The following is a 24,565-nucleotide window of genomic DNA, read 5'->3' on the forward strand; positions in this document are numbered from 1 at the left end:
AACCATTGACCAAAAAACGAAAAAAAAAAACCAAGAAAATTCAAAAAACAACCAAAAAAAAACAAAAAAAAAAAAAAAAAACAAACCAAAAAACAAATTAAAAAGGCCAAACCTAAAAAACTACAAAAAAACACAAAAAAAACCAAAAAGAAAAAAACAAAAAAGAAAAAAAAAAAAAAAAAAGAATCAAGTAATAAAAAAAAAAAAAAAAGAACCTTTTTTTTTAATTTGTCAAACACAAGAACTAAAGCTCAATATAAATAAATGAATACAAAACCAAAGATTGGACCTGGCAGGTCAGCATGCAGACCAAGAATCACCTGTGTCGTCTGAAGTCTTTTATGTGTTGTTTTTACAGTCTTTACAGTCCCAGCTAGTTTCAAAAGTAGACATGGTGATAGCTTAATCTGTTTGAGTTGACCACTGAACCTTTAGTGGTTTAAGACTTATTTTGATAGGTGCATATTTGTGTGAGCACTGAGTGCAGTATTTTGTCCCTTTGCTGCTTTAGATGGATGCCTGACTGCTCCAGTGAGTGTTAAAGGTTGGGTTCTCCTGTGGGGGAGATATGATCAACCAGTTTCAAAACAATCTGATAAGAGCCTTCTGACCAACACTGGGGACGCTGCCGGTCATGGTGTGTGAGCGTGTATTTCTGTGTGTGTTATAAAGGCTGAGGGTGTAAGCTCAGATGCCCAGCTGCTGCAAAGGTAAAGGTTGTGAAATGAACACAAGAGACAGGAAGCCTCAGACAGCCCAGTGACCGAACATGAGATTTATCATGACCTGCGAACCTGGAAAAGCTTGTTCTGCTCCGAATGCCACTTATTACTCTGTGTGTGTGTGTGTATTTGTCCGTATGATAGGCCGTGTGTGCTTGTGTGTGTGGACTAACTCCTTGATATTTTTCCCCCTAGCTCCATCAAGAGGATTGCACCTCTTCATATCTAGCCTTGAATACCCCCTCACTCTAAAAGTCTGTGAAAAAGAGGCTTTTTGTCTACGTTTGTTTCCTGAGTTTAATGGATTGGAATAATGGGATAAAACTGCTGGTGTCTCATGAATCAGGTTTTCTGTCTCACAGACCGGACAGGGTTATTGCATATGGCCCCGATTTGTTGACCATGCTTTTGTGTGTGTCGTGCTTCGCATTTTGGGATATTGTTTATTAATGGGTACATAGTCCTTACTGCTTTTAACGATGGTGCGCCCTATAAGTTCTAGACTTTATGTGGTCGTGATTGAATAGCATGCAATTGCTGCTTGGCAGATAGTTTGACAAATCTGCTCTCAACAGTCGACATTTTTTGTCTTGGATTCATTATTCACTTTCATGTTAAGAATTAATGTGTCTTGTCTTAGAAGTGACAAAACTCTGTGATTTTATTCCGATAGATTTTATTTTTTAAGACCGTCAAAAAATGGTTGGGAATTGGGTTTATAGCTTTAAAAACATGTTTTTATAGGTTGCTGTGTCTGTATATATGGCTTTCATGTTTGTGAAACAGATCCAGGCTTGTCAGACTCCAAAACATATCAGTTTAATATTGTGAAGAAAGAATTTAACGCATTGGAAAGCCATCACTGTAGCACCGAATCTTTTATCTTTTGTTTCTTTCTCAACTAATGTTGTGTCACAACAAAAGTCGAGGGTTTTGGGTTTTTTTTTACCTCAATGGTTTTAAATATAGGAGCAGAACACCATCTATCAGCAATCAATTCAAATTTCTCCAAACTGTAATACTCACCTGTGTGTGTCCTGCTGTGTGTGTGTTTTTAGCTGCGGGGCGGCCTTCGTGGCCGGGATGCCACTGTGTGCCATGCCAGTCCACAGTGGACGGTGAGGGGCAGGAGGAGGGCACTGAGTGTAGGAGACTGAGAGGGGGTGGCCCGAATCAAACAGGAGAAATGAACCTCTGCTGGAATGAGATCAAACGCAAATCGCACAATATCCGGTAAGTTAGCACTCACGCTGGTTTTCACAGAGGTCAAAGCCATTTGGAAAAGCCTGGAACCATCTGTATGGATGATTGTCTCAAAGAAGCATGCCGTATGTACCTGGGAACAGAGGCTGACTGCAGACTTTTTGGGTGAAATGAACCCGTCTTGATTGCTCGCAGTTGACATTCTCAGCTCTATGGTAACAAAATTGCTGATTGCCCTTCTGTATCTGCTAGTTTTTCTCAAAAGATATAAACATGCTTTTTTCAAGGCGCAGATGATTGTAAGCTGCATCCAATCAGCTTTTTTTTATGGAACTGTTTCACCATCATCACAGTCCAAACACATCTTGGCATGCTGAGATTCACTCAGTTTAACTTAATGTTTCTAAAGCCAGTTATTTCTATTGAAGCACTGATGGAAAGAACGAAAAAGGCAAAGCTTATTCCTGTCCTCTTTATAAGCACTTTAGAGATGCACACTGAAGTAATAATGTAATGTTGGAGTGGCTTTTGGCTTTACAACATCTATACATAGAATTTGTTTGTGCAGCATCTATTAATAATAACCCAGAGTTTTAAAGTCGCACCCTTATTTATGGCTGTTGTCATTTTGTGGTTATATCCCTGTGGGGAAAACAACAAGTTCACATGCAGCCCGTCACACAGTAGCACCGGAGCTAATGTGATATCCATTTACACTGTTCTTTGCTTGTTTCCCATTTTCCACCTAATGATTCTTCATGTTGCTATTCACTGTGTTCAGGTAATTAAAAGCATTGTCTGATAATGTGCTGTCACACAATAACACATTTCACCTCTCTTTCCAGTCAGCTTATTAATTATTCATATAATATAGGTTAATGCTGCCATTGCACAAGTTGTACTTGAGAGATGTGCCAGTGAAAAACAGTTATGTTCATGTTATTCTTTGATGCTTAATTGGAAACTGTCCGGGCTTGCTCTATGATTTTTATATCTTCCATTCAACTGGCATCCTGTTTAGACAATTGGCCCCTTAATTGCTTACTTGACCCTGATGTATCTAAGAAGGGGGAGGGGGAGGTTAAGGAAGGATAGTTGTTAAATTGGGTAGGACAGTTTCCCCTGCAGTCCTGTGTAATGAGATCACTATGGATGGCCTGCAGTGGCTGTTTATATCCGAGCAACACTCTGACTTCATCAGGCTGAGAGAGGAAGAGAGGAATACAGGACGACGTCGATGCGGGGAGGAGGAGAGAGATAGAGAACGGGTATTAAATCTTCACACGAGAGAGATGCTATGTAGGAAAAGGGGAGTGGCAAGAGGGAAAGAATGAATGAATGAGGAAGAGCTTTGCCGAAGAGCTGTCTAACCTTGAGGGTGAGTGCTGTCCAGATGAAACGCCTGACTGCGTTCAGTGCCAGCGGCTGGACAAGAGCAGACAACTGGCTTTATAATGGCCTGTCTGGCACTGATTGACAGGTGGTTGAGGCTTTGTTCTAATAAAGTCACGAGAGCTTCCTTCTTTTGTTTAAAGTCTCCTGCATTATCTTTATAGTATACTGTACCTAGACTGAACTAATTGAAACTTTCCCAGTTGTACTGCAGTATTATTTTCTGAAGTCTGGCTAACAGCTCAGTGAGGTTGTAATTAAGCACTGTAGTGCTTTGAGCTAAGTGCTCTCAGTGACAAATGTGCACCTTTGCAGTTGAGGTAAGCAGGTGGAAGGTTAACAGGTTTTCCAAAGTAAGCATACTGGCGTTTCCTTCCTTCCATTGGAAAAAATACATTTAAACATGCCTAAAATGCCATATAGGCGCATTTCCAGTTAAAAGGAACGACAGAGTCTGTATTACGTGAGACTGCGTTTGTACAAACACAGCTGGCTTTTGAACAGGATGCTGGGATTTGAATCTCATCACAGATCAGGTTTCAGCTTGAATCATTTCCACTCACTGTGTGGTAAGGATTATGAAATGATTATGATTTTGATTAAAATACGTCTTTTTAAAACTTTGAGGGTGGTAGACAACTCTTTTTTTTCACCCATGATTTCTAAGATGCCGATGTCTCTAAAGATGATACTGCCAGTACACATATTATTCTATTTTTATATTTCACACGCAGCATCTGCGTTGGCCAACTTGTTGATAACAGCTTGAGGTTACAACCTTTTCCTTGGAAGGGAGGTTATTTCTTGTGAATCACTGGATCTGTTGTGCTTCACTTTGCCTTTGTTGTTACTGCTTCTTTTTATTGCTTTTCCTTTCGGGTATGTTCTTTTCCTTCTCTTTCTTTCTTCGTCTGTTTTCCCTCCGTTGTCTCCCTCACTCGCATTAGCATTGCCTGTTTAGTTTTGTGTTCAGTTTCGTCCAGCTGCTCTCCTCGTGTTCTTTTCAGTCCATCCTTTTTGCTTGCCTATGTGCATCTCCGGTGCTCCTAGTTTTCTGTTTTGCTTTCCTTTGCAGCTCCTTCTAGGTTTTCATATTTGGATTTGTGTGCATTAACTAACCTTTTCTTCTGTGTTTGAGTCCCTAAACTTTGTGACACAGGAAAGTAAATTCGCTGCTTATAGAAATTGAAAATGGCATTGCTATCCAGGTATTTGAAGTGATGGTAGAGCTACTTGATTGACAGTAGATGACTTCAGTTCATTCTCGTCAAACCATTTAATACATTTTGAGATATTTCTGTTAGATCAAAGTCAACACCTGACCAACACAGACACCCTTACAGCGATGCCCCAAACTCCTGAGTAGACGGGGAAAAGCAGCTTTTCAAAATTTGCTGATTGCCCTGTATGCTCAGAGAATTTAACAAATTAAGATAAGGAGTAAACAGTGTAACAAAATGCATTCTCTAACAGACGGCAGTGGCACTGTGAATTTATCAGCATGACACAGTGTCGCTCAGCTAATTGGACTCAGTGCTGATAACAGAAGGTTAGGGGTTTGATCACTTTTTTGGCGTCTTACATAGAAAATTGGCAAAATCATTACACCATGAGCCACTCCACTCACACTCACCCTCACCAGCTGTGTAGCATGTGCTATTGACTACAAAATAGCACTTTGATGCATTTGGCAAAAGATGTAGACATGCTGTTTTTATTGCTTATATCAAGTTGTGGTTTAATGTCTTATGCAGCACTGAGATAATAGCCCCAAACAAGTGGACCACAGCATTGTATTGCACTGTGTCTATCATAATCACTGCTAACTGATTATGAATACATATATAAAAGAGACATTTATTACTCCAACCATATTGGTGAGACTATTCAGCCATCTGTAACTATTATATAAGAAAATACAGTATGAGAGTGTAGGAGGTTTCAGTGAATTTATGCTATTTTTCTCAGACTGGTTTATAAAGGGATCAGTTGTTCTTTTAGCTCTTTTGTAATTTATTCAGTGGACAATCAGAGAATTATCTTTGATTCCTTTTTTCATTTCTCAGTTGTGTCCATTCGACTGGATGCCTTTAATAAATTTGAAAAATCGAGAAAAGGGGGCTTATTTTGCCTTTATTGAGCCATGATATCGCTGAATGAAGCATCTTTTAAAACTGTGAGAGAGAAAAAATGCTAGGCTTGTGCAGCTGTCACATTCCATCTGTCTTTGTAGTTGAACGATCCATTTCAAAGTGAAAATTAATCCAACTAATCCGTGTGTGTTTCTGAAGCTATTATGTCTGTTTGTGATGGTGCTTCTACAGCACTTTGAAAGAAATGGTAATAATGGGCATGTGTGTAATTGACTGGCTCTCCTTATAGCTTATACTTTATCAGGGTTCTCAGAGGATGAATCTGACCGGCTTTTGGCTTTTACTCTATGCCACTATCCTGTTTATAGCTGTTAGTGAGTGCAGTTCTATTCAGTCCCATTAAACCTGGTTCAGACATCCATGTTTGATTCAGACTATTTACAGATGATAAAATGGGTTGCTAGAATAGCTGTATACTTTCAATGATTGCTTTTTGTCTATTTAAAACCTCTTAGTCTTACTCATCTGCCCCACTGCAAGATTGCTGGCAATCTGACCAAGGCAACAAGTCCTCCAAGTAAACAGTCTTATTAGTTTTTGTTCCTACCATTGAGTGGAGTGTTTCCATTTAATAGAGTGCACACAGTTTACCTTAAAAGGCTGTTGAAATAGAGGTGGAACAAAACAACACCCAACTTTTGATTAGGTTTGAGTTTCATCTCACAGCCCTTGCTGTTCACGTATGTTTTTTCACTAATTGTTTGGATAAATTTAGACCTGAAATCCACTCGATTATCGGATTAAGGTTGGAGAAGTTGGAGAGTCAAAGAAACTGAATTGCTGGTTAAATCAGGATTGGATGTTGAACTGCTGACCTTATGAGAAAAGATAACGGGCTTAACAATCTTAGCCATGAACAGTGACAATTTCTAATGATTCTTTCAGAACAGGAACAAAATAACGTGTAATGTGACATGGCACTAAGAATCTCCTCAGCCGTGGCATTTATCAATTTAAATGTCATTAGGTGGCACATCAGCCTTTTTCCCTTATCAAGATTTTTGTAAAGAGTGAAAAAGATTCATGGATTTAACAGTTTTGGAAAACAAAGGAAGCTTAACATTTAAACGTTCTGCCCATTTTATGTTTGTGTGATTTATTTTACCTAAAATCTTAGAGTTTGTGCAAAGGTCACTGGTTTAAATAGAATTATTTAACATGGCTTCTAGAAGCATCTTAACTATACCACATAACCCCTTCTGTAGAACCAGCTCCCAGTTTGGATTTGGGAGACAGACACCCTCTCTACTTTTTAACATTAAAGGCTTAAAGTGTTCCTTTTTGATACAGCATATAGTTAGGGCCGGATCAGGTGACCCTGGACCCTCCCTTAGTTGCACTGCAATAGACACAGGCTGCTGGAGGCTTCCCATAATGGACTGAGTGTTCTTTCTTCACTCACCTTTTTTCACTCTCTGTGTTTATACACCACTCTGCATTAAATCTTAAGTTCTTATTAGTCTCTGGCTCTCTTCCACAATGTGTCTTTTGTCTTGTTTTCCTGCCCTCACCTCATTCTAGTTGTGGCAGATGACTGCGCCTCCCTGAGCCTGGTTACGGTTTCTTCCTGGTAAAAGGGAGTTTTTACTTTTACTACGCCCTCTCTATTGAGTTCAACTGAAAAGTGTAATAACAATTAAATAACACCTGTTTTCGTGAACAAACTAGTTGGTCATTTTAGTGTGGGAGGACAGTTTCAATCATGGCGTTTTTCCAGTGAGGCTGGAGCTACCGCATCCTATTTTTGCATACTGTTGTAGTCAGACAAAAATAGGCTGTTGCTGAATCATCACAGTTCACTTGCAGGTATGACTTTGCTTCCTCCAAACAGACTTTCTGCCATAGTTTAGTTGATTAGTGTTAACCACATTGATAACAATAACAAGCATTGTTAAGGTTCAGGCTGTGGCACGTAGGGACATGCCCACTGTTATTCACTGCAGGGAATGCCCACAGGGGTTCGTGTGGGTAGCTCAGTGGCATGCTATGAATTTATTTGCCGCATGGCTCAGATAACTGCAGAGAGCCAACCACCTACGCTCAGCGTCTGTCTGAGGGCAAAGGGAGACCTCTGAGTCTGTTTTTGTCTCCATTTTTGTTATTATGACAACACCTCTATCTCTATTCACATCTATCACGTCTACCAGTGTCCTCCTAATTCAAGATATCTTTTATTTCCATTTACTTTGAATTTTTGTACATTTTCCTCTTGCAGATCTCACCTTGTTTTTCTTTTTTCTTGTACTATCCTCCACCTCCACATCATCCTATGCTTACTAGCAATTCTAGAGACGGTCCGCCTTTGGTTATTTGTGCCCCACTTTTCCTACATCACCCACAGGAAAAGCTACAGTATGATCCCCGCAGGGCTTATTTAGCTCCAATTACATGTTAATGATAATTAAATTGTTCAAGGCTGGGTGAAAACCGATTCTTCTATAGTTGCTAGTGACAGGGCCTGATGTATGTGGCACTCTTTTGGGAATTTTAGCCATCAATCATTTAGTCACTCGAAGGAGTGGATTTTGTTTTTACTGCTGCCTGAGAATCATATTGAGATCTAGGAGTTTATTTCAAGAAAAGGCTGCATTCTTCTAAAGTGCTTTGTATATATTTGCTCAGACTCACTATGTCCTTGTAATACTGATGGATGAGGTTTAAGCCACGAGGCTAACTGCTGTAAACGTGGCCCAGATTTCAGGGGTTTTAATTTTACTATTTGTAAGCCTTTTCCGTGTCTTAATCAATTACTAAATCAATTCTATAATAATTTAAAGAGTCCTAACACACTCCTTCCCTCTCTTTCCTTGAGAGACTCCCATTGATGTCACGCATATCATGCTGCTCAAAGCGTATCTGGTGGCAAGGCTGAAAAAACAAACTTTGATACACTTTAATGATAAAACAAATCATTGGGGAAATGGGATCCCCATAAATAATATGGCAAGTTACCGCATAGTGTGTGTGTGTGTATGTGTAGGTGTGTGTGTGTGTGTACAAACATTAATCCCAAGCTGTAAACAGCTTCAAATTAAGCAAGAGTGAGTAGAGCACGGAACTATATCTTCTCACCAGTCATTTGATGCAGAACAAATCAGAAGTGCTTTGTGCAGATTAGAGACAATGTTGGACATTTTGGACCGCTGCAGTGTTTGACTAGCTGTAAAAATAATGAGGCTTTGTGCTCACCCTGTACAGAGGTAAGCTGAATGGTTTATATGAAGCAAATCAAATCCACAAATTGGGAGAAACACCGTCTTTGGGAGTTAGAAGACAATGAGGGATTTGGATGTGTATTTATTTATTTTTACATTAGCCCTGGTTGCATTCATTCTCCCATAGTAAGAGCTGCTTTGGGGTCAAATGTGGATCAGCGAGCTAAATATTTTTCTATTACACCAAAAAAAAAAATAAATAAATAAAATTGTTGTAATTATAGCAGTTGGATACAAATTATAAATATAGCTAAGAATTTAGGTTCTTATAAAGTAGTTACTGTTTCCTACTGGAGTGCAAATGGAAGAAATGATTAATATCAGAAATAAGAGTTTGGCTTTTTAGAGGAGGGAAGAAATAAATTATGATGTAGTCAAAGCAATAATATGACATACGTCTATTCACTCTTAAATTCCACAAAACAGTAAAGTTTTGGTCACATCTTTCCCAAAGTTTGCTTGTAACAAATGTATTGTCAGTTATTCATATCACCTGATAAATCCCATCCACTGTAGTATAATGACTGCAAGCTTTTTTAGGGACTTCCCATGTAAGCAGTGGAAATCTAGATATTTGACACTCAACTGCAGAACTATATTTTAATTTACCAGTGAAGGGAGCATTTTCATCTGCATGATCTTTTGGGTGTCTGTGGATATCTACTAATTGGAAGGTTGGTGGTTCAATCCCCGGTTTCTGCAGTCTGCATGTCAAAGTATCCTTGGGTAAGATACTGAACCCCAAGCTGTTGTCAAATGAGCTCATCGGAGTGTGAATGTTAGATAGAAAGCACTTAGGCATAGAAAAAATGGTTGTATATGAATGGATGAATGAGAAATGTTGTATAAAGCGCTTTGAATGCTTGAATAGAGTAGAAAAGTGCTATATAGGAACCGGTCCATTTAAACATTTACTTTAAAAATTCAAGTATAACTAAACATGAGCAGATGCATATGAGAATCATTTTAAATGTTGGATACACGTTTTACTGTCACTGACCACACTTATTGTGGGTGCTGTCACTCTTTCTGTAACATTCAACTTACCAAATACTTGATCTTGTCCACTGTAAGAACAATGAGAAAGGCAGTTGATTCTAGGTGTCACCAAAACATAACAAGTGTGGCTTGTATTTTAAATCACATCACCTCTCTGTAGTGTCTTCTTCCTTATGGATCTAGTTTAAGCTTTGTTGTTGTGCACAATCATTTGTTTAAAACAACTAATTACCTCATATTTTAGCTTCTAAAGGATTAAAAAAATGAATATACAGCATGCATTCATTTAGTTTGTCATTACCTTGCTTAGTGATAAATAAAAAGCTGTTAGTTGAGTAAGTTTCACTGTATGATCAAATTTTTCTTTCTTTTGTCATCTTAGACTGCATTGAGTACTGTGATGAATTAGGACTCAGTAATACCAGGGAAAAAAAAATAAAGGTGTTGCTTTACTGTAACAACTAGAAACCATGAGCTATCCTTGCAAGTGCGCTGTTTAGTTTAAAATGTAGTTGTCTAACGTACTGCTTTGATGTATAAAAGTATAATAGTAAAAGTATTTGCTTTAAAAGTTCATATCAGTTTTGACTCTTTATCTTCATTTAAAAGGTCTGGAAACTGCAAAGAGAGGCAAGTGACAGAGCAGGTATCTTCTACACTCTTTAGAAATATGGAAATATAGAAATTAGTAGAGGCCAGTTGAGTACAGTGAAGTCACTGTCATGTTCAAAAAACCAATTTGAGATGGTAAATTAGTAGTTCCTGAAGTACTCATACCAACCAGTCTGTGTACAACCATGCCATGCCAAAGTCACGTATATAACCTTTCTTTCCCATCCTGATGCTGAACTTCAGCAGATACCATGTCTTCGTCACAAAATATATTGTTCCTGCCATGTGATTGGCTAAAGATATTTGTCTACAAATAGTTGAATAGGTGTACCTAATGAAGTAGCCAGTGAGTTTTTATGACAGTTGTAATGTTCCACATATTGGGCACTTTTAAAGAAGACCTACTTTTTTATCTACCTTCCTAAAACACTGAAAAACAAACAAAGCATTAATAAACACACAGTTTCTCATTACGAAAGGTAACAACACAAACACAAATTCTTCTAGTGTCCCTGCAGCAGGACAATATTAGTAAAAATGGTTGTAATGATTATTATTATTTGTTTATTTAAGTGGCTATGTCATACCAGCTTTTCTGATATGGCTCTGCAGCTTCCCAAACGTTATTAGTTTGATTCAGCAGAGACACCAGCAATACACTGACTGCACAGTGCTTTAGCGAGGCAGTGTGATGAATGGCTGATGACTACCCCCTCTTCAGTCCTACTCTTAGAATGTTTCTAAAGCAGATAATGTAGTTGTTTAAATCTCTGAGTATTGAAAGTTCCATAATTTGCTAAAATATGTTAACAGTTTCGCACTTCTGTCAGCTTCTTGTTCTGCTTGCTCTTCCGCAACAAGCTATCTATATTGAATGAAAGGGGAAGTAGTGATATTTAGGCAATGCAACTAACCAACGAAGGACGGATCCACTCTGGAGTCCCAGCACCTCTCCATGTGGCTTATTGTTAAAATTTAACAGATTAAAAACAGGAAGAAAAAAAATTTCCGCAGAGTCTCATAAGCATAAAATAGTGATAAGTATGCTGATCCATGTCTGGATGAATGAACATAAACACATTAACTTCCACAATCAGTAAAACGAAATAATGTTTCTGGGGGAAAACATCTGCTCTGCAGGCTCACACCAATATGCACACAATAAATCTGGAAAATATATCACTGGTTTTCCTTTTTGTCTTGACACTGAACATATACACTCAGGTGTTAAAGAGGAGTGGGATTGTATGACCATTTCAGCAGTGATCTCTCGTGCTTCTTATTTGTCATCTTTTATTTCTTTCAAGTGTCTCAGCTTCTCCTAACACCTTTTACACCTTCCCTACTCTGTGCTGTGCAAATGATACATCCTGGGTGTCTGCTGGGGGGAAAAGCAACCTTATTTGTATTCATATGTACCCACTCAACCCTTGTCTGTATATCCATGTCTGTGCATTTGCATTTGCATTGAAATTCCGCCCGGTTTTCATTCACATCTTTACATACCAGTGCAATGTCAAATTGCTCTCTGTAATATGCAAAGCATTATAGCAAGATACATTTATAATACCATATCTTTGTCTACTGTACGTATTGTAGGCATCTAGCAGAACCCTCTGAGACTATATTGACATATTGTATTATAATTATGATGTGGAAATGTGCATGATTCATATAGGACATTCTGAATGTAGATAATTATAGCAGTGAGTCACTGATTAAGATGGTTTAGTTTCTGTTCTTAAAGGTAAAGAAGGAAAAGAAAGTAGAGAAAACTATCTTCTCTGTTGAAGTAACCAAATAGATTGCTTTATATGTCTAAATATTCCTCAAGTTGAGAATTGCTACTAAGGAACAGCGTCAGTATTTGTGGTTTCTTTTCTTTTTTTATTAATGTTTGTTTTGTCACTCAGAGCTCGAAGCATGCACAGTTTCCTCTATTAACTCATGCCGCTGTGAGGAATTTGTTACAGGAATGTGTTCCCCATGGCTGTTATATTTTTTATATATTCAAATGCATACAGTATTTCCAATTGTGGAAAATGGCTTCAGTAGGTGCTCCGCTCATGTCATTCGTCACGTCTGTTCCCCACAAATATCAGTAAGATTGCTCTTGGAAGAAATCCTTTAGGCTAGGAATCAGTAAAACTCCTCCGCCACAGGAGGAGTCTCTGAATGCATCACGCATGACACGATCTACCCCTACAGAGCACAAAATCAAAAAGGGAAAGAGGAGGGAGAAGCTTGGGAAAAGCTGGTAAACATGAACATGCTGTTAGCAGTGTACTTTTATGACAGCATATAATTTATTGATATTGACAGTCACAACTTTAAATTACCTACTGTTGTGATTTTCAAATGCTTTGCAGTGTGAGAAACTTATTTTTGTGCTCAAAATAGGCTCTATGCCAGTATGGTAATCCAGCTCCAAAGATTTTGGTCTATGGATTACACTGGGATATGTGCACATGTGTGTCTCTATATAGTTCAGAAAATATATGGAGACACACTAGTTCTTATTTGTTTACATACAATTACAACTAGTGTGTCTCTATATGGAATAGGTTTTTATCCAAATTTTCCCAAAGGGTTTTTTAACACAGCAAGACATTGTCAGCGGGCTGGGTCTGTGATCCAGCATTCTGAGTTTATTTTGTATTTTTGATTGTTAAATTGAAATCATGTGAAGTTCTTCTGTTATTATTTTAGTTTACGTTTAGTCGAGTTTTGGTCCAGTTATGTTTCTTCTATGTCTCCTTGTGTCTTTTGAGTCTCCCCGTGTATTTCATGTCTGCATGTTGCATGTTCTATTTGTCAAGCTCATGTTGTCTTGTCTACGTCCCTTTTCTTGTTCCTGTTTTATTGTGAAGAGTCTGGTGTTCCATGTTCAGTGTGTTTAGTTGTACTTCCCCTGTGGCGTTCAGGTTCATTTGTGTCAGCTGTTTTCCCCAGGTGTTCTCACTTCCCTCATTACCCTCCTGTGTATTTAAGTCATCTGTCTCCCTTTGTTCATTGTCGGTTCGTCTGTTTTTCTCCCTCTACGTCACGTCAGGTCTCTCGTGATTCTGTTCATGTTCAGGTCCATGTTCATGTTTTCTCGTCATAGTTTCTCGCATGCACCTGCTCAGGTTCGTGTTCATGTTTCTCTTGTCATAGTCGTTCATAGTTATTTCCAGTTTAGGTTTTAGTTCTTGCTCCTGTTTGCCTTGCTTTTCTTTTGTTTTCATGTTTTTACAGCCAAATAAATGGCTCCCTTTTTGTTTAAACTTCACTGCCATCTCTCCCTTGTCTGCTTTTTGGGTCCACACTGCAAATATATCAGCTGCTCAGCCGTGACAGAGGTTTTCAACAAATAATTTGTAAACATGCAAAAATTGTTGTTTTTTTTTTTTTTTAAAAAGCACAAATTGTACATTGTATTTTCATAGAATAACATTGTTTTTCCAGAAAAAACAAAAATTAACAGCGTTAATATTATTCACCCCCTATTCAGCAGAAACCACTGCTCTCCAAAAGTATACTTTAACTTCATTTAGTTTAAAGCTAGTAAAATCAAGATAAAACTTAGGGTTATCTTCCAATTTATGCACAGTCGAAAAACTTCAAGGATTTGAGCCATCACTTGAAAAAACATTGTGCTGAAAATAAAATTGTCAGATTTAGCAAGCTATGGTTTTTAGGACTCAAGTGCAGGATCCAGAAGAACCCTTGGTCCAAGAAGAGGCTGACGGTGGGCAGGCAGGCAGGTGATCTAGGAGCACTTCTGGAAAACAGTGAATTGTGATCCAAGGCAGCAGGAAATAAGCAGCGTCCTCATGTAAGTGCACATGAGACTAATGTTAATTGCATCTGATGATTTGCAGGAGATCCCAAGAGGAGAGACAACCTCTAGCTCCACCTCAACAGGTGGAGGATAATAGCTACTTTCCAAAAACAAACTGCAAACCCACGGGACCAGGCCTCATATGAAAATACATCAGTTTAGGCTTGAGGAAAATGAATGCTGATGCTCACAAAGCAGGAGATGAATATACAAAGTTATCACAGCATTTATAAGTGTCAAGAACTGGAGTGAAAACGTCATCAAGAAATTCTTAGAGTGTCACAAAGTACAGAACATAGAAGCCTGGCAGAGAAAGAAAGCAAAAGATTTCAAAGACTCTGGAGTGAAAACCAGTGAGAGATGTGTCCAAAGACCCCAGAACAACTGCCAAGACACTTGTGGATGCCTTAGCCAAGTTGGAAACTGTGGCCTCAAAGAAGACAATCACTAGAATCATGCACAGTAATAGATAGTGAGGTTACAGACCAAGAAAAACTACAAACTTTTGCAGAACAGACAATTCAAGATAGACTGGAGAAAGATTATGGATACTGGAAGTGAGTTCTGTAGTCAGATGAGACTAAACTAAAGCTCTTTGGCCACAGAGATGCTGCTTATGGTTGAAGAAAGAAGGGAGAGGCACATAACCCAAAGAAGACTGTCTCAACAGTGAAACATGGCGGTGGGAGTATTATGCTGTGGGATGCTTCAGTGCAACTAGAACTGGGAATCTCATTAAAGTGCAAAGAAGGATGAAGAAAGAAGCTTATGTGAAGATTTTAAAAGAAAACCTCCAGCAGTCAGCAGATAACTGTTAGCAAAAAGAATATAGAATTGACTATTAGCATCAGGAGGGGCTAACAATTTTGACTCTGTCAATATGACATGTTAAAAAACCCCACACTGGCATAACTATGCTCACTGTACATTTACTTATTTGAGACAGGTTGCATTTTATTGCAAATGTCGGCAACAAAACATGCTACAAGATTTAGTCTAAAAACATAGCCTAATATTTTTAAAATATGTGCACTTTTCTGAGGAAAGACAATTAGAGACTGCAATTGGAGGCAAAAAGTAGTTGAACAGCAAGAAAGTAGTTTCTGCTCCAACAGGAGGGAAATTAATTTAAAATGTTAGCAATGGACCATTAGAGTTCTGTTCAAGTCCATTTTTGTACTAATGATATGAAAGAGCCCCAGCCATTTATTGCTGCTTCTTGAATTACTTATCCAAATGTTGCAATGTCTTTTATCTGAACATTTTATTTTTCATTAATTTCTTATAGTTGTGTTTTGGCTTTTCATTCCACAAAGACATGAAGATTGGAAAAACAAACAAGCAAAAAAAAAAAGACAAACCATAAGTTCTGATTGGTCATTTTAGTGATCCTTCTCATTTTTCTTGATCAGGTCATAAATTTATATTTTGCTAATGTGACAGATTGAGCCACTTACCAGCCAAAGGTTTTGTGTAGTTAGATGTATGGGAGTGGCTCAAGAGTTGGGAGTTTACCTTGTAATTGGAAGGTTGCCGGTTCGAGCCCCGGCTTGGACAGTCTCGGTCGTTGTGTCCTTGGGCAAGACACTTCACCCGTTGCCTACTGGTGGTGGTCAGAGGGCTCGGTGGCGCCAGTGTCCGGCAGCCTCACCTCTGTCAGTGCGCCCCAGGGTGGCTGTGGCTACAATGTAGCTTGCCATCGCCTGTGTGTGTGTGAATGTGTGGATGACTGGTTGTGTAAAGCGCTTTGGGGTCCTTAGGGACTAGAAAAGTGCTATACGTTGTGTTGTGATGTGTCACATCGTGTCGTGTTGTGTTATATGTAGTGCCGACGTAGGACAGTTTTCCAATTTCATTGTACTACTGTACTATGTATGACTGTGCAATGACAATAAAGAGTTATCTTATCTTATCTTATCATACAAATACAGGCCATTTACCATTTGAAACATTCAAAGACTCACATTTTTTGGCAGCAAACTGAAAGTACCCAAAGGACGACTTGGTTCGTTGGTGGAAAGCTTTCTAATGTGCTGATTATCTGCAACATTTAATTATGACAGAGTGGGTTGAAAACAAAAAGAAGGTTAATCCTTTATTGTATGAAGGTAAAAACAATCAAATTGAGTATAAAGCAGAATTCAAAACCAAAAGGAGATTTGGGGGAAAAAAAAAATTCTTTATACATAATTGAACAAAATGCAGTGGTTGTATCAACAGGGCTCATCACATTGGCAGCTCTCTTGCAATGTCTTTGCAATTGAGAAAGAATGAGATGAGGGGGCTGTGCTCAAAGCTTCTCTGGGCCCCGAGGCAACACGCTAGCACGCTACTCTCTTCTAAATCAGGAGAAACACTGAGCATATCCTCCTATGCATGAATTAATCATCGAACCAAGCACTATGTTTCTCTCTGTAATCTTTCTCACCGATTAGGGAATTGGAGTTTTGTTTGACCATATTATTTACTTTCGATGCTAAATCTCAAGAAATATTGACACACACCATTAATTTTCATCTAACACATTATTTCACCTGGTAGAACACTGACTTACACTGAAAGGTTAACCAAGGAGCAATGCAATCTTATATTTACACCCAGAACATTGTGATTGGCATTCTTCTCCAGAGCCACCACAGCGATGAGCTGATAATGATGCAGTGTCGTTTTCAAGGACACGGGGATGTTGATTGTTACCTCAGCTGCTGTAGCAAGAATCTGTTTATTCATATTCACAACAAAGATCAGTCTCTCTAATGTTGGGTGGCATATTTTATCTCTTATGAATCCCTCGCATGACGCTAATCCAGGAAATGAAAAGGTCTGCATTCTTCACTATGACAATATCTGGTATTTTGAGTACCGGTCTCAATTCAGACCAGAGTATCTCATCGTGTGTGCTCGTGCAACTGGCTGCCTTTCAATCATTAGACTGTTGTTTGTGATGCCAGCAGATGACTCTGTACGTTGAGCGTGTGCCGTGTCAAGGGCAGACACAGGAAGCAGTCTGCCATGCACTCAAGCATTGCCATTAGCCCATTTGTATCGATTATTTCTGGCATTGCCATCAAGCCTGTTGGCTATTTTTGAGCAGCTTGAGACAGGCACAGATACAGGCCTAAGCACAGCACAAACACAAACAGACCCACAGAATGTTTTTGTTTTTGGTTAATTTTCTCCCTTTGTTCCTCAATGTGAAAAAAAGTTTTCTCTGCACAATCCTGTAGGAAACTAGGTGCACACCTACTGCTTCCTTAGGAATTTAGAGGGTACTACTACTGGCAGCCAGATGCTACTAAGGGAAAAAATGTGACCACTTCTGCAAAAGCAGACGTTTTAGGCAGTTTGCTGGTCTCAGCCATTCAGGTGTGTGTTGATTGAATGCCGCAATCTTCCCAGGAGTAGACATCTCAACAAAAGCTTTCCCCACATACAATGGTCAGACAAATTACAAACAAAAGAAAACAAATGAGCAAATACTAAACACCGCATATCACCACAAAGATGCCATATCGTCTATCAAAACCTAGACTGAATAAGTTTGAATAAAGTAAGAAGAGCTCACCCACCAAACCTTTTCCTCTTTTGGTCCTTTCTTCCCTCTTTTTGGACACATACAGGCAAAATCCCTGGCATCTCCTTATCCAGTGCAGCAGAGGCTGACCCATAAAAAAACCTAAATGAATATCATGATGTTTCCAGTTGAGATAAAATAACTTCAGTCAGCCTCACATACTGGCAAACCTTAAGCCTGGGCTCCCTGTAGCTTAGCAGGGCAGGAGTTGTTCTTGGCAGCCCTCACCATGTGACAGCGATTACATTCCAGCACAGCGCTCTATTTGTTTCACCCTCGGTGTGTGTAATGGAAGCAGCAATGATCAGCGAATGCGCTCTGAGCTGTGTATGTGCGTGTTTCTTCGTGCCTGTTCTGATTGCTTGTGTGAATGTCTGCTGCATAGTTCGAAGCATTTTGAAGCTTCTCTGCAAAAGTGCCAGGGTCATCTTTTGATGGATGACCTTACTTAGATATATCCGAGGCCCTGGTTTGCTCTTACTTGAAACAGAAAACTCATTCCATTCATGCTGAGTGATTGTATGTGTGTATGTTTGGTATGGTTGTGTGTGTGTCCTCACGCTTGTTATGGACTGACAGCCTCTTCTGCAGGGGCCATGGAAAAACAGCTCCTCTCTGATTCAATTACCACAGCGAGTACAGCTGGAGGGGCAACAAGAGGCTAGGGGACATCATGGTCTGGTTCACACAGGTTTTCTGACACAGGGTTGAACAAAGAGGCCTATCAGTTCTGAAACGTGCACTTACAAGCTTGATTTCACCTTTCTGTCTTTTTCTCCTTAAAGTCTCAAAGCTTTCCCCACATGTGATTTCTGAAACTGCCATCGCTGACCTGACACCTAATCCCTTATGTGTCAGAGCCCATCTATGCTGAATTCAATTTGGATAATATTGCCTTACAGTCCTTTTTTCAGTCAGTAATATGGAATCGGCAATGGTGGCATGCTGTTGGTTCAGGTTGAAAGATTATAGATAAGTATTTGCTTAAACTCCATTTAGCAGCATGTAATTAACTAACTTTGTGTCTTGCAGAAGTTCATCTTTGGTGGTTTTCTATTTAATTGCAGCTAAAATCTTAAAGATTTTGCTTTGATTACACATAAAATGTCATCTGAATCAAGTTAGGTTTTTGCAAAGTCCTCTCTCATTTACAGATGTGAGCAGTAACACGTCTTTTTCACTCTTGCTTTCGCTCCCACTCATCATCTTTGATGTGACAGTGCTGGCAAATTGTGATGTGCAGGAATAATGATATTTGAGTGCTGGCTTCTGGTGTGTAATTGAAACACGAGGAAGCTTTCACATTGCCCCCACACTGCCGGCGCCAACTGTGCTACAAAAGCAGTACTTCCCTCAGATATCTCTTATGCTGCTGGCAGGTGGCGAACAGATAACTTCCTTCTGTCATGTGAACCTAGTTCACTTCAGCCTGGAAAATACTGTCATCTACAACTCTGTGCCTCTCACCTTGCACCGCTACCATGTGGCATTCTACATAAAAGACATTGCATGCATCTTTGATTAAAAGAAATAGAATAGTCCAGTATTGCATCTCATTTAGCAGCAGTTACAGAATTTTCAGATTTACCATAAAAATCTCAAGTCATTTTTGACACAGTAAATCTTCTCTGATTTCAGACAAAAGTAGACCAAAAACGTAGCTACTATCCTTGTTCCAACTTTTACTGACTCAAAAGACTGAAAAAGTGTTGCTATCAACTTTTTGTAAGACATACATTTAAAATATCCCCTTGCTTCATAGATTAAAAGACTGCAAAAAAAGAACAAAAGTATTTATATTTAGCAAATATAATAAAGAAAATGTAGCATTGTACTGTCATTTCACCATCACCCTGTCCATGGATCCAGTAATGCTGTCATTGTACTTGAAATTAAGGCATTCATTTATACAGATTTTTTGTGTGTTCACGTTGGAAGTACAGTGTTACATATAGTGCTACTCCATACTCGATCATATGTGTCCACCAATATGTTTAAAGTCTCTTTCTCTTTCTTGCTGATAAACACTTAAAAGGTGCTAAAGTATTTTAACTCTGCATTTTTATGTCCATGTTTTCCTGGTGGCAGTCTTTCCTCCTAGCACTACAAGATGCTTCACACCTTGGCATATTGTTGCTACCTCTGTGTATAAGTTGTCTTTTAAATTATCACATGCTACCTCTCTCTAGCTTAGATAACCAAACATTACCATCTGAAGCTTACTTCAGAATTGATAAACCCAAGCTGTTAAAAAAAGATGCCCGTGTTAAATCTTTAGATTATGAATAATTCAAGATTGTTTAATGGTATGTTGTCTGAGCTTGTTTTAGAATTAACTAAGTTTTTGACTTATTCATCATCTAAACACAGTTTTGACTCTCGTTCTCGAATAAAAATTAAACATAGAGCAACACATTTGTGGGAACATTCTTTGACCTTTTTTAACCTCTCCGCTTCACACCAAACCAGAATGAGTGCCATTTAAGACCTACCATTTAGTTCTTTTATTCAAATGTTAGTGGGTTGTTATCTTGCTGTAGGATGTACACCTGACCAACCAGTCTCTTCCTTTATTACTTGCCCTTTGCTCACCATTCTCGTAGCTATAAAAAGTACTTCCTGCAGTATTGTCCTGATAATGTATTCCATCTGGTGGGAACAACAAAATAATCAGCATAAATTGGGCCATCTGTGGGAACTGTTTGAAAATCTTTTAAGGATTAATTCATATCACTGCTGCAAAAAAGCTACAATTTTCTTTATCCTTGAAAAAGCAAATTTCTCATGAAATATATTTTCATTTCACCTTGGACAGTGTGCTACTTACCTTTAGATTCTTAAGGTTGGACTTCAAATGGAAAAATACCTGGGTGACTACTGGAAAAATAACATGGCATGCAGGTGATATTAAGAGTCATTACTGAATTGCAAATTCAAGTGACACTGCTAATGAGTGGTTTAGAAGTTATCTAAGAAAACATGTAAACATGTTGCTATTGTGCAAAATAGGCTGCAGTGACCAACTGTCATCTGCAGCATTTATTTGGTGAGTTGGAAAATCCTACTGTTTGCTAAAGCAATGTGTTGCTGTGTGTGCTGGCAGGGTGCGGCTAGAGGCTTTCTCCGACAACAGCGGGAAGCTGCAGCTCTCCCTGCAGGAGATCATAGAATGGCTGACGGCCAAGGACGAGGAGCTGTCGGAGCAGCTGCCCATAGGAGGTGATGTGGGAGCTGTCCAGCACCAGAGGGAGTTCCACCAGGTAACGTGGATAATTCCTTTTCAGTACCCAGTTTACAAGATGTGGTTATTCTCAAAAGGAAAATTAGATACACAGCTTATTCATACTGAAAAATTAGCCAAAGAAAACCATATATGTATATAAAATACAACAGAAACTAAAATGCATAAATGCATTCTTTGATTATATGTGATAGAGGGGATAAGATTCTTGCTATATTAAAGGATTTTCTTCTCAATTTTAAAAGCCATATATCTATGTTCATATTAGACAATATGAAATTATACTGGGAGCATGCTCGGGGTCATGTGCTGATAGTTCATTAACCAAAAAGTCTCCATGCTGATGTTTCCTCATGTAGAACACTAAACCCCCCAAATGCCCCTGTTGTGTCAGTATGGATAAATCACTTTGACCAGTATAAAGTCTAGAAAACGCCTAAATAAATACAGCCCATTTACCTGTGTGATGTGTGGTTTTTGAGGCAGTGTTTGCACTTTTTTCTTTTACTTGATAAAAGCTAAAATAGTCCAGATTTGAATCAGGGGAATATTCTGGATTTGAATCTTCAGCAGAGCAGTAATAAAAGCACAAGGATAAGCATGCTTGGAGTTTGCAGATAACAAGTCTCTATTCTGCCAGCTTTTGCAGATATCCGAGATATCGATCAAACCTGCATCTATTGTCCAGGTTGAATCAATACTAGATAACTGAAACTTTCTCCAAGTTTAGCTGTCGTTGATACTATTGATGGAGGCATTGATGGAGTACACTGCAGGATGCTCAGATCTCCAAAAGACAGCTGGCGAATACACAAAGAAACGGGTTTACTAACTAAGTGAAATGATAATGAAAGAAATTCAAACTTTGAAACCCTCCAATCAAATGCAAGCTATACCAGCTCACTTTTTTTGGTTCACTCAGGAACAGCTTAAACAAACTGCTCCAACTAACCAGGTTAATCTAAGGAATGAGCCTGCTCTTTTTCAACTTGACTGAACCACAGCCGCAACTACTATGTTTTTGTAACACACAAATGATATGATATGATTCCTGACATCCACACATATGTATGTGAAACAAGTAAAAGTACCTAATTATAATATTTTTAAAGCTGGAACCTTTACAATTTTGATGTTGTTGCTTAAAAATCAAACTAAGATGGTTAATTAATTACATAGATTGAACAATAGAGCTCAAGCTATTTAGAGGTTTTGTGATTTGTGTGTTTGTCCATCTTTAAGTCATGTTCACAATTCCAGATCACAAATTACATCCATGGCTGGGATTCAGGGGATTAACTGTAGCAGGACAAAGCGCTGCACTTTAAAACCATGATTTTAAAAGATTTTAGAGACTTTTGGGCAAATAAACAGATTCATTAACACTGAGCCACCTAAGGATTAGGCCTCATTCTTTGTGGGTTATGTGTACCACTTAATGGTGATGTGTTTGTTGAATACAAGCAACAAACAAGCATTACCAGTTTAAAGCTGATGGAATTGGTAGCTAATTTAAGTTTTCTTTTTGTCAGTAACAAAGTTTAAGGCTTTAGGGAACATTGACAACATGTCGTCCTCTCAGATAATTCTCTCACGGTTCAGTGATTTGAACTGGCCTGTAAATCTTTCAAGGTCTTGTGTGGAAAGAGGGCCAAAAAAACCCAGGAGCTAACAGAATTATAAGTGATCAATTGAACAAGTCAGTTTAGACCAGTGAATGTTTTCATACTTGTACTGAATGTAAAGATGCTCATAATTTAACTTTGGCTATTGGCTGAAAACTGATTCTGCAGGACTCAGGAGCTCTTGTGACAGGAGTTAAGCTAATTAGAGTGCAGTATGATTATATAAGCTTAATTTATTGTGTATAGCTTTACATCTTCCTAGGTCATGTCCAGCTACTTTTGTTCATATATATATATATATATATACTATTTCCTCCTCAGAAGGGAAATTAAAAATGATATAGGAAGTTATCGAGCAATGTACAATGATCGCTCCCTTTAAAGCAGTCTATTCTTATAGAGGAGTGAAAAAAGGACCACTTCCAAAGAACTGTGGCTGAGATCTCATTAGCCATTTCTTTTCAAGCCTCTTACCCATCTTCATCACCATCTAAAGACACATGGGAATGAGGTGCTTTAATCTAATTGGCTACTCCATTTCTCTTTTAAGGCCCTGCAAACCCACTTAGTGGTCTTTTTCAAGGAAGAAGTTAGGTTGGTTATACCCTATAACATCTCATCACATCTCATCATAACCTAACCTATAACTTATAGGTTAGGTTATGATGAAATGTTGTCAAAGTTAGTCCACCATAGAACTTTGCAGCAAAACTAGGAGAACTGCTGTTTTAATCAATCAGTGTTCAGATCTGATAACAGCATTCAGAATGGGAAGTCTGATTCATACATTGAGAATTCAATTACTTCCAAGAAATTTGTGCTATCATTAGATTTTCCCGCAGTAGTGAGGTAAATCTGCCGAAATTTGTGTGTGACTTTAATGAGCAGTCATCCGGTGACTTTCTCAGTTTTCCATAAACTTGCTGGCGCTCACTGCCCTGTGTGTGTCTGTTTCACACAGCAACAGTTAACACGTGCAGCAATATTTCTGGCCAGTGTATGTCCTTGCCTCACCCTGCACAAAACATGTACTCTGACTCTTAAGGTTATCGCTCTTAGATGTATATGCAATTATTTAAAACACAGCATCATACATCTACATTTATGTTTCTGTCAGGTTGTCACGCTGTCATTTATGTTACTTAATTACCTATAATTGGAAAGCTGGGTCTGTAATTATAGTGCATTAGATTTACCACTAAGTGCATTTCTCTTAACCAACAAAGTTTTAACTGTGATGCTGATCAAAGACAACCTTCCAACATATAAGTGGTGATTAAATATATTATTTAGAAAATACATCAAAAGGAAGAGAAATTTCACATGCATTAAATCTCTTTCAGCTCAGGGTTGCAGAGGGTGATGGACCCACTTGACTTTGGGTGAGAGGCAGGGTATTTGCAGGACAAGCCATCACAACATCACTGATCTAAAACAGAGATTATTAAAAGGTGAAGTTGCTGCATGTTATCACACCTGCAACAACTGAAAATCATCAGTTAACATGACACATATGTGGTATGTCTTTGAGTGCGTATGCATTTCATGTTTCATGGTGTTAGCATAAAAAGGTACTCCACCATAATATCTTAACAGCTGATTTGGACTTTTACAAACAAATCAAGTATAATAAGTGGAATTTCTGTGTTTAGACTACATTGTTGCCATACTTACCATACATGCATCCAGTTTCCAAGCTCTATTACATCAGACTTGTTCGATTTAACAAGCCAGCATAATGAGTGCAAGTTTCAATATTTTGTCAGTGAATTTTTATTGACGAGATCAAAAGAAAAAAATGGATTTCCTGTGTGTTAATGATACCCACTGGTGGCACAACCATAGAAATCCCAGGATGTCTTTAAGGGAGGGAAATCTTTCAACTGAAATCTTTTTAACTTGACATGTCTTCTAGCCCTGTGTGCAGTGTGTTAGTGGAAACTCATAAAGTTGGTACAGACAGAAACTGCCTAGCAGGCAGCTCTCCCTCCCTTTCTGTGTGTGTG

The 24,565-nt window shown here is 38.6% G+C and overlaps 1 protein-coding gene across 6 annotated transcripts in view; it reads left to right on the forward strand.

The window, feature by feature from the left end:
• drp2 (dystrophin related protein 2) overlaps positions 1 to 24,565 on the forward strand; it is a 175,447-nt gene that overhangs the window by 98,871 nt on the left and 52,011 nt on the right. For all 6 annotated transcript variants that reach the window (XM_005722946.2, XM_005722943.2, XM_005722948.2 and 3 more), the window contains exons 3-4: positions 1,781 to 1,955; positions 20,797 to 20,953. In XM_005722946.2, the coding sequence (XP_005723003.1) occupies positions 1,909 to 1,955; positions 20,797 to 20,953 (204 nt within the window). In that variant the 5' untranslated portion in view covers positions 1,781 to 1,908. The remainder of the gene's footprint in view (positions 1 to 1,780; positions 1,956 to 20,796; positions 20,954 to 24,565) is intronic.

The sequence above is a fragment of the Pundamilia nyererei genome, unplaced genomic scaffold, assembly GCF_000239375.1.
Source record: "Pundamilia nyererei isolate P.nyererei 1_Seehausen unplaced genomic scaffold, PunNye1.0 scaffold00008, whole genome shotgun sequence".
Classification (NCBI taxonomy): domain Eukaryota; kingdom Metazoa; phylum Chordata; class Actinopteri; order Cichliformes; family Cichlidae; genus Pundamilia; species Pundamilia nyererei.